General features: G+C 38.6%; 1 protein-coding gene and 1 long non-coding RNA gene across 2 annotated transcripts in view; both read left to right on the top strand.

Annotated features, from left to right (window-relative positions):
• The first annotated feature begins 4,972 nt into the window (after positions 1–4,972).
• On the top strand, positions 4,973–8,107 carry LOC122334165. The gene is made up of 3 exons (XR_006248722.1): positions 4,973–5,033; positions 7,844–7,910; positions 8,025–8,107. It is a non-coding gene; the product is annotated as an uncharacterized LOC122334165 (long non-coding RNA).
• Positions 8,108–9,480: 1,373 nt separating this feature from the next.
• The window catches only part of LOC122334167 (cilia- and flagella-associated protein 74-like), a 55,409-nt gene continuing 53,256 nt past the window's right edge, over positions 9,481–11,633 (top strand). The window contains 3 exon segments of the mRNA XM_043232019.1: positions 9,481–9,506; positions 10,010–10,061; positions 10,139–10,260. Coding sequence (XP_043087954.1) covers positions 9,481–9,506; positions 10,010–10,061; positions 10,139–10,260 — 200 coding nt within the window.

Below are 11,633 nucleotides of genomic sequence, written 5' to 3'. Positions count from 1 at the left end.
CTCACACAGGAAGTAGGTAAAATGATAACAAGGTTTATTTGCACTAATGACAGAGGAAACAGGTGAGTACATAGTCTTTAGAAAGTCAGTGACTGGAATCACAGCGATACTATGCACAGTTCTTATTTTTCCAGGAATCCAATTTACAGGAAGACAAAGGAGATCCTAGGACACAAACCACAGATGCTGACAGAGACACTGGAGACAACGAGAACCAGGAGAGAACACAAGAGGTAAGTAGCGAGGTAAGTCTTTTGTCAGTACTTCGTGTAGGAGCAAGGAGAGAGTCCACTTTGTCCCGAACACTGAACTGTGGTGTGTGTGTTTTATAGTGCTTGTGGTGATTGGTTGATGAGGTGCAGGTGTGACTGGTTAGAACTCTGGTGAGGAAGATCGCTGTGATTGGGTGGTGGCAGAACCTGGCAGATCCGTGACAAGTGTAAAGCTGTTTTTGTGTAGACACTATCAGTCAGAGCATAATTAATTAATGGAGAGTTCTTGATGTGCAAAAGCGTGGGGCAGGTAAGTGGAGTTGAAAACCGCTGCTTTAGGATTCAAAACACAAAATATAAACACAGGAGGAATTCCACTGCTGCTCCCTCTTTGATTAACTGTCTATCCAATGTGAGCTCAATGTGGTCATACAGCACAAGATGACCATAATGGCTGGACTAATGGCTTCTTCATATGGCAGTGGTGCTATATAGCACCTTACCACCCCAAAGAACCACTGAAAAACCGCTCAAGAACCATACAGGTGCTGTACGGATCTTTACACAGTAACGGTGTGCTATATAGCTCATTCAAATCTCATGCAAGCCAAAAATCCAGTATCTCAAAATATTAGAATGTATTCATTTGAGTTACTGTCCAAACTTGGAGCATTATCCTCTATTTTATATCTGTCTGTTTTCATCCTTGTTGCTAGACTCTTGTACAGAAACATATCCCGACTTTCTAGTCACGTATGCACTTTTGGCTCATAATTAACATCAAAGCGACAACGTGGTTGTCTGATAGTATAATGCTGAAACTGCAGTCTCTGTCTCTCTCACTAGAGACTGGTTCTTTTCAACCTTGTGGATAACAGGTGCTTCCCTGCTTCCCATGTCGCATTGAGTTACAGAGCAGTTACTGCAAAAAAGAACTATAAAGAATATGTACTACCTATCGGAATATATGTATATTTATGTATAAGTATATGAATAACTGAAATGATTCATATTCAACCAGCATTTCAACTTTTTTTATAGAAATACCATGTATTGTAGTCTAATTTGATCAATCTAGTCTGTGCATTATAGACTGGTTCTTATTTGCCATTTTTACCGGTAAAAAAATTTGTCAAGACTCATACCAAGACTCAGAACAGCTAGTTATTGATTTTGGTTCTGAACGGATATCAGTTGAATAGCCACTGTAGGTTTTAACAGATGAATTTGGCTGCAGTGTATTTGTGGCCCCTTTTGGATTAAAGAATTTGAGTGTAAATATCACTGTAGTGGAAAATGTTGATGGAGCGACCTTGACTCAGGTAATTGTAAATATATACAGATGAGAGACAAAAGCATATTGATAGTTACTAATTATATGTCTCACACAGGGCAAATGTGTCAATGATATGTGTCCACATGGCACTGGACATGTAACACAAAAGAACTTTATGGGTTGATTTATTGGTTGGTCAGTATAAGCCATTTATTGGTCTTCTCTCCATATACTTAGGAAACTATACTATGCTAGAAAACAACGACAGAAAGCCTATGAACAGAAGCAGAGAGCAAGAACAAAACTTGACAGAGTTGTTGGAGGCCAAAGGATTAAACAGCACTGAAGTCATTCACAGACAAAGACTGCAGGAGTGCTTCAACAAGAAAATTGCGTGTGAGAATTTTAAATTCTTAAAATGTCCTAAATTTGACAACATTAAGCCTTAATCAATAATCTCTCTCATATATCTGTTATCCTTTTTTATGTTGAAGGAATTTGAGGAGACACAGAAGTGGGGCAAATGGAGATTGTGGCTAAATTGCTTTTGGAACAGAACATGAAGGAAAAGAGTAGAAAATCTCTGGTGTGAAACTTCACGAGAACCTACTACCTCCAGCACATTCAGGAGAGAGGTACCATTGATTGCTTAGTGTGACACTCACCATAATTGTATATCATTAGAATAACGAATGAAAGCATGAATTGAGAGCATTAAATTAAATTCAGTGGTGTTGGAGGGAAAGAACCAAACTTGTAGACCATGTTTTAATAATTTAATTTACCTGGTGAGAACTTTAGAAGTGTTTTGACCAAATTATAACTTTTGATAGAGGATGGAGAACAACTTTAAGGTCATAAATGCATGAATATGCATCAGAAACACATAATAGCCTCATTTAGAAGGCTGCGACCTCCAGTATCTTCATTTTAGAAAAGAATGTAGGACACTCCTAATACAACCTTCAAATTAAATGCGTCCTTTCACAGAATTCTAAAAGTGGCTGCTAGATTACCCACAATTGTTTGCATCGCCGTAAACAACTGGCATTAATTTGAATAAAAAAATATTAATAAAGCAAAACATTTTTTACTAATTACCTTCCAAAGTTGTAAATTATTTTCCTTAATTTAAGTAGTGTGAGAGCTCAACATGTGTTAGCATAGCAACGTGATACTTGATGTGTCCTTTTCACATTACATGTACCTTTCTTATACATTGACACATTGTTACAATACTAATTGAATGTAATTTGAAACCAATTATAAGTACTATTTTGTATTTGTATTTCTTGAAAATTGTTGCTTCAATTAATGTTTTGCAAGATGACTTGTCAGAATTAGAAGGTTCTATCTGCATTTGACCTACTCCAAAATTTATATACAGTATTTAAAAATTTTATAGCATTTTGATATTGTACATTTAGAATACATTTAGGGTCTCTGTCATTTTCATGTAGGAAAGGGATTTGTTCCCTGTATCACTTTTGCTATACAAAATGCAAAAACCTTGAAGCTCAATATCTCAAAACCACTCAGAAAGCAGATAGAACCTTATATTCCAAGGCAACAATATCACTCCTGAAAGCACAAGCCAGAACAGAACACAAACAAAGGTCTGTTCTGGAAAAAAGAAGAGCTGATTGAACACAACACTTTTGTAATTTTCAACTGCTGCTAGATTGAGTGTTGAACATACTGGTTTGATGACATTTTTCCTCTTGTTGTGTTTAATTCAGGAAAGGCATGTAATGTCAAGTTCCAGAGCATCTTCTGTCTGGTCCCACAGTGTTGACGACAGTGATATTAGTTCCTCTTTAGATTCTGCAGAACTGGAGAAGTGGAGGGAGCATGGAGAAATAAAGGATGAAGATGAAGCACAGATGAGCCTGGCCCAGCCTGAGTTCTCTGGCCTTTGGGAACACAAACTCAAAGTAATGTATATGGTAATCGTTTAAATTAAATACACTTACACTGATTTGTTACATCCAGAAATCAACATCACTTCTTAGATATTAAAGTGCTTCTTGGAAATCCAGTAAGCTTTGGTTCTGTTATAAATAAAGGTCTTCTATCATACTAATGGATTCAAACTACCTATGTTTCAAATTTACACTGTCTTTGCAACTCTGATGTTCTGCAGACTACATTCCTAATTTTGCAATGGTTTAATTTGTGCCACAAAAAGCTGGACCAGCATCTTATTTTGGCAGGACCCATAACGCCATAAACATAACGTAGTGTTATTTACACCTGTATATCATATGTAAACATTTGTGTTACCATGGCCCTGCAGTGGAAAACTTAACTATTAATAAAAACATTACATTACATTTACTTAAGACAGAACTGACTGTTCTAGGATACTCGCTAGGATGGCCATTTTGATGTGATTTTCTGTGTATTTGTCCGCTTAAGCTCAAGAATCTAAGAAAAATAACTCCATATGATATTTGCAAGGCAGCTTTATGTGCACGTTTTGAATGTGACTGTAAATGCACAAATGGCTTAAAAAGATGTTTTTTTAATGATGATGCAACATTTAGGCAAGTGACAGTTCTATCAAAAGAATCACTGTTTTCAAATGTCTGATTACAAATTTTGTTTCCTGATAATAATTTGGAATTTGTAAAAATGTGACTGCCACAGGAGTGGCGCAAGGGCAGTATGGAAATAATGATTGGTAGTAGTAATACAGGCTGACAGGCTATACATAGCAATCTCTCATTTTACCCACCCATCAATGATGCTTTAATTTGACTGTGATAAAATAAATATCAATTACCTTTTTTATATTTGTCCTCTAGGCAACACCAGATGAAAATATTCAACTTGAAACATTTTATCCCACCATAAAGATGGACATGAATAAAAGTTTGGTTTCAAAATTGTCAAAAAGCCTGTAAAGAGTAGAGAATCAAAAGGACCACCATTCATCAGCAAACCAGAGGTTATTCTATTTAAGGTACTGAATGTAGCCTTTTTCCATTATATTAGCTGTGTTCTATTTAATTTTTTTTTGACTTATCCTATTTTTTAGTCATGCTTGCAAGACTTAAGACATGACATTTGTCTGAAATCCCAAACAAACTTAATGATTACTTAGATGAAAGTTTTCTGTGACATGGTTGACTCATGGTTTTGAACAGCTGTATTTAAAATTATTTATATAATTCTTGTAGAGTGACCATTTGATTTTAATGCAGATCACCTCAATTAAAGAATTTGCATTTGCAACGTAATATCTTCATAATTTGGCATTAAGAAAAGTTGGTCATTAACCTCAACTTGTGATAGCTTGGAATTCCACTGGGAATTAGATTTAAGTGTTGTAAATGCAGTCTAAATTTTTAGATGTAGCCATCATCTTTATATCATGTCAAATATAAAACTTTAATACTTTATTTTAACTGTTTATTAACAGGATTGCGATGTTGGGAAGATCTACAAGAAGAAAGTCACTCTCACAAATGTCACATACATGCGACTAATTACTGCAAGCTGTTGGGAGTGTCAGAGAATCTTAAAGATCATGTTTCAGTGAGGTGGGCCGCTGTTTTAGCACATCGCATTAATATCTTACATTTAGAAATATGATCAGTCTCATTTTGGCCCTCTCCCCAGTCAGGTTTTTGTTTAGAGACAAAAAATTACATTAGAGAGTTTAAACCTGCAACTTAATTCTTGCTCGTTCCTGACAAACCCTAAACCTACCTGATAGTGTTAACAAGTGCAAAACTTATGTAAAAAAAGGCATTTGTTCTATCTATTTGTTCATCTATAATAAAATTAATCTATATCCCACCTCCAGCAGCCCAAGGATGTCAGAATTTTCAAAACAGTATACCTGTCACTCAGCCTTTTCGAACTCCAATCCATGCAAGTCACTCATGCTTTTTTTATGCTATGTAGGCCACAACCAAAGGGCAGCTGCCACTAGGCAAACAATGTAAATGAGATGAGACACTCTGTAAAGAATCAGTAGGTTTGTGTCTACACACTCTTTCATGCAGTTTTTCCTCAAGAAATGTTCAATATATTTTATAAATTGTCTTTTTTTAATTCCTACCAAAGCACCATGGATGCTGCCCTTTCAGTGTCTTGTGGGAGTCTCCTGCACCCTCTCTTTTGGTGTAGGCAGGAATACCACAAAAGGCCAGCTTGCTATGTCAAAGCACTACCCACTCAGCAAGACTCAGGGTAACACTGAGAACCTTTTTAGAACAGGAATGTTGCGGAAGTTCCATCCTTCCCAAATTACAGCAAGTGCTTGCCTCGAACAAGTCCCTTGAGATGGCCCAGGACAAGTTATACTGCTAGCAACACCCAAGTCTGGACCAAGTGGAATTGGCCTCATATTGAGCAGACCCAACAGCTCTGAAAATATTTCAGTGGGACTGACGTCTTTCTCTTGAACATATTCATGCAGTTAAATAACAACTAAGCACATTCCTGCATGAGGCGTGCTGTCTGTTCGACCGAATACAACTCCATGCCGAGATAAGAGATCATCTGAGTTGAACAGAGTTTGCTCTGTTGAGAATGCAAATTTCTCAGTGGAACAAGGGCCTCCTCCATAACGTACGTGGACAAGGACAGCCCAACAGATAGGAAATTGCCCTGAAAGGCCTGACCTTTGAATGCAAAAAGCAGAAATGTCCTGTGGCACAGAAGAATGGACACATGAAAGTGCGATGACTTCAGGTCGATCGCTGCAATCCAATCCCGGGTTGGATGCACCCAAAGATGCATTTCTGAACATTCTGAACTTGCAGGTCCAAGACTGGATCACTACACCACTGCTCCTTATTCTCCACTCATGATTGGACTGCAGCAAAGACTCGTTTACATTTTTTTGCCACTGAATTGGGCTAATTTTAAACTACTGAATTTTAAATTGTCCGAAAGCTCGCTTCTCTCGAGGCGTGGCGAGTCCCTTCACGCACCCTTTCTGGACACCAGCGTGCATGCACGGGGGAAGAGACCGGTCTCTCGAGGAGAGGCGCGCTCAGCATTTAACCGCGGCGTGACGAGGTTCGATCCAATTCAGGTGTGCCTCGTCACACGCCACCAGATCTGTCCAATGCCACGCCCCTCCTCTCAGACATGCCCACTCCCGTCGGGAGCCTGATGAAGGCCTGATGAAGGGCGGAATAAAGGACGGGGTGATGGTGACAATCAAGGGGAGGGGCAGCCGACTCGTCACATTCCCCTCCCCAAGCATCAACCCCGTCAAGCTGGCGGGGCAGGGATTCCTCTCCGGGCAACTCCCCTCTCGCACCGGGACAGAGAAACCGGGAATTCGTCGACAAGCTCAACCAGCCACTGGCTAAATGACAGTAAAAGCAAACATCACCTACCCTTTCTGGTGGCTGGGAGCGAGTCTCCATCGTTCCTCCATCCCGGCGTGGGTTATCCCAGAATTTACGAGTGAGAGGGGATGACATCATCAGGTGTTGCCCAACTGTGCTGTCTAAGCTCCACCTTGCCCGCATTCTGCATCAGTGTGGCGTGAGGAGCCAACGACAGACACAGTGGGTGTGGCGTCAGGCCTCGGAGAGGCTTTTTATTAACAAAAATGTACAAAATAGTGTCCAGGGGAAAAAGTGTCCAACTGGTGTCCCCATCGTGCTGCAGGGAGAGTGTAGGTCGGGTAGTGTTCCAAGGGGAAGGGTCCAGATAAGGGCGGAGTCCAGCAGTCGCGCGCTCCCCTCTCTGCTCCGGGCGGCGGCTTCTTCCCGCGGCTTCTCCTTCGCTTCTTCCGGTCGGCAGTCAAAAGGGATAAACAGCCCGGCATCCTGGTACTCGTGTGCAGTCTTCGTCGGGACTACGGAGTCTGACTGCTTGCTTCCCTGGCGGCGTGGCAAGTCCCTTCATGCACCCTTCCTGGACCCACAAAGACACCAGCATGCATGCACGGGGAAGAGACCGGTCTCTCGAGAGAGGCCTACTCGGCATGTAGGACCTACTGGCCCATGCAGAATATCACTTGGCCCACCCTTCTTCTCCTATCTGGAGTTGAGCCTGAAAGGGGCTAAACATTACAGTAAATTATGGACTCGTGAAATAGCAAAATAATGAGGGTATATACAAATATTGATCCTTAGAATTTGTAATACTCAAACAGCCCTTGGCAAAAAGTGAGCATACCTGTATATGGCCTTGACTACACCACTCTGCTAATACTCTACAAACACTCTAATGAGAATCAGTAGATATGTAGGTGCAACATTATTTATAGTCATCAGAATGTGTTAAAGGTTGTTATCAAAATAAAGTGAAACCTCAATAATAAATTTCACTATAAATATGTTTGCTTTTGTTTTCTAATTCAATACATTTGTGACTTTTTCAGTTTTGAGCCACCAGGGCCTATGTCTGCAGGCATGACTTGTGAACTAGAGGTTATATTTATACCTTTGGTAATGTTTTTCCACCTCTTATATTTGCATCACCTAGTATTTTACAATTACCTTGTAAATATAAGGAAACCAACTGTAGAATTCTTAGTAATAAATATTCAATATTTGTTTTAGCTTGATGTGGATTTGGGTGGAATGATTCATTTTCAGTCAGCTACTGGCCCTTTTTCTGTTTCCATTAAGTGCTCCAAGAAAAATGTGAGGTAAGGAGATTACATTATCAATCACAGATTTAACACAAGATAAAAAGCTCTTATTTTTTTGATAACAATATATCTTCATTTTTTTCCCAGGTGGTTGTTGATGAGTGTCTTGTGAATTTTGGTGCTCATGTGGTTGGACAGAAAGTTTCACGAGTAATCACCTTAACAAACAGAGGAGCCTTAGGCACTCGTTACATGCTGACCCCAATCACCAACGGCCCCTTTCAGCAGTCCTTCACAAACAAACTGGTAAACAATACTGATACATCTATAAAATAATTCCTCTTGTAGTGCCTTATGTATGGACCACTGTGGTCACAAAGAAAGGTGTGGTTTCATTAACACAGTATCATTGGTGCAGCCATGTCAGGAATACGCTGCATGACCTGCTCTTTGTTTAAACTTAATTTATATAGTCAATCTCTCTGCCCAGGTTTATGGTAAAACTGACAGTGCTGAGATGTCCAGTGTAAATGTAGAGAACACAGCAGAAACCCCATCAGGCACAGAGAACACAGGAGAAATCGATCACACTGACCTTAAACCAGGTAACACAAGGCCTAACCTTAACCCTTTACATAATTGTATATTTTTATGCATACCTTAATATATCCATTTTGTAATTCTCCTTACATGTAATGATAGGTGTTGGCAGTCGTAGCCCTGATGAGGTTCTGATGGCTGATCCAGGATTAGTGGAGACTAGCAGCTTCTGAGTCAACTGAGTTTAGTGTTGGAGAGGTATGAACACATTGACCATTTACACAAAATTAAGAAAAATAATGTAAAACGAGTAAACAATCCTTGTACATGGGTTATATTACTTCAGGGTTTAACAATTAATTCACATTTCAAGCTGAACATTTATGAACACTCCACTTTTTATGAAAACAGGCTCATTCTCCACAACTCCCCAGAGAATTAAAATTTTACTCTTCTATAGTAACATTGTGTACTAAGCCCAACAGAAAATGAAAAGTTGTAGTTTTCTAAGCTGATATGACTAGGAACTGTACTCTTATTCTGACATAACAGAAACAGCCAGACCCTCTTTGCTTGTACAGGAGCGTGTCTTGCAATCTGGGGACTCTTTTTCGTCAGGCGCCTGCGTGATATCATTGCATTGTCACTTACAATGGCAACTCTTTTGACTACGCTTTGGCCATGTTTAAACAAGATGCTTCTGGACTAATCACATTCAATGATCTATGCTAAGCTATGCTAAAAGTGATATCACCAGACCCAGAAATTGGCTGAATGGATTCAAAAACGGTAAAACTCAAAGCATGAGTTATTTGCGCTCCTTTAACATTCTTAGTTGCATATTTGTGCGTTAGTGTCTTGATTGGATGCAATATGTTTACATAATGGCTCTTGCATTCTACATCTTCATGTTATATATAGAATTTTTCCTGAATGGACTTTGTTTAATTTTTACCTTTCCAGTCTCTTTTTTTTCTGTTGCTAAGCCCCTAAAACATTGTTAACCCTGCTCTGTAACAAGGTTTCATAACCACGGTAAAAAGAATTGCTCAATTCTAAGCATGAAATGTACCTTTAATTGGGTTTAAAATCATGGTTTAAACCAAGAATAACCATTATTAAGTGCAATGTAACAAGTAGTTTGAATACACAAAGCGAATTACAAATGAGTAATCCAAGAGCAAAGAGCTTCCCACTAAGGGAGCATCATAACAATTTTTACTAGAAGACAGCATTAATAGAAATTTTGCAATGAAAAACAATCAATAGCAATTTATTCATAGGTAATCTCATTTTGGTGAGAGATTTAAATGGAAAGTGACAGATTGTTCATCTTTCTGCAGGCTTATGTTGGTGATGTCGGCCCATTTATGAGTGTCAAACTACCCATCATCTTCACACCAATGATTCCAGGGAGGCAAAACTGGATTTCCAAATCACGTTTTCTCAACCTAGTTGTGAATCGGTATAGATTTCACATTAAATATAGTTTTATATTTGCTTTAACAGCTCAGTAGATTAACCTGACATTTCTGTTTGAAGATTGTGGTTTCAGTTTGTGGGGTGGCAGAGAATGCACCTGTATGGATGACCAAGCCAAATATTGACCTAAAAATCTGCATGTATGATCGGCTATATCAGGACAGCATCGAAGTTCAAAGCAGGTAAATTGCACAATTTATATTTTTATCAACACATCACATATTTTTAATCCACATTAGCCACTGATCTCTATAAACCGGATTGCTGATGGAATTCTAAACAGCTAGAAAGAGGTGAATCAGCGACAAGCCATTTATTTTAGGTGCCTAACTGCTGACCGCGAGTTTAAACAATGATTTACGTAAAAGCGTAAACGTAAAAACTGTAGTGTGTGTACACAAATACTCTATGATGAGAAAAATCACAAAATCCAGAAAAGTGTTTTTTTTGTCTTAATCCTGTAAATTATAACCACTTTCTTAGATCCAGCTGTTTACATAATCTTAGCAGAGTTATGTAGTTATGCACAGGCATCTCCCAATGATGCCCATTCTATGATGCCCATTCTACAATATAGTAAGCCTAGCTTTAATTTTCTCCACCTTTTCCACAAAAATTGTCTGAAACATTTCATATTTCAATGAGGGAGTCAGAGCAGAAAAGTCAATTTGATTGAGTAGTCTACTATTAATCAATTGTTGGTTCACACAGGATAAGCAATCTGGAAATATGGAGTTTGTGCATACTCGATTTACACACTGCCAATACAAGTGATGAACTGACCTAAAACATATTTCTTTATGCATGTCATAATGCAGGAATAAACTACACATATGTCTGGAATTATTACCACAAGTAGACTTGGATTTTAAACATGAGCTGCCTTTTAGATATGAATATAATGGTTCTTTCAGGTTTTTTCAGTGTTTAGTTCTAGATGATTGTCATGTAGTTGGACTCTTTTGTATTCATGTGTGTTCAGTTAATTAAGTCATCTATTTTGTGCTTTCTAAGTTCCTGTTTGCTTCATGTCAGGTGGTCCGGTCTCGAAAATGAATTGAATTATTGTATTGAAAATACATAAATCCCAAGCTGTTTCTTATAGTTTCAGTGAAACGAATAAGATATCATAAAATATTGTCTGTAATAATGACTTTGTAAACAACAACAATGAGAGAAAAAGAGAAAAAGTGCAAGAAAATCCACTCTGAGTACTCCTGCTAATGTCAACAAGCAATGGAGCGTCTTGACAATGCTTCTGCAGTTACTGTACAAAAAGATAGTTTGCATGATTCTGAGATTATGATGATGTAAGAGATAATTCTGCCGCTTCCAGAAACTCTTAAACTTAGAAGAACTTAGAAGTACTAGATTCTACAAGTATCTCTTCACAACTTTTCGAGCTCTCTCAATTGTTGAAGAACAGATTAGATGAATAGAAAAAGTTGATTGGCGAATACTCACGAATGATCAAAGATATGAAAGATGTGATCCGTAAGAACACGGAACAAATCTCTGGAATGATGGGAACCACTGTTTCACGAGGTTAAAGAGT

The sequence above is a fragment of the Puntigrus tetrazona genome, unplaced genomic scaffold (assembly GCF_018831695.1).
Source record: "Puntigrus tetrazona isolate hp1 unplaced genomic scaffold, ASM1883169v1 S000000494, whole genome shotgun sequence".
NCBI lineage: Eukaryota > Metazoa > Chordata > Actinopteri > Cypriniformes > Cyprinidae > Puntigrus > Puntigrus tetrazona.
Note: the sequence above shows the minus strand (reverse complement) of the source record. Positions and strands in the feature narration are given on the sequence as shown.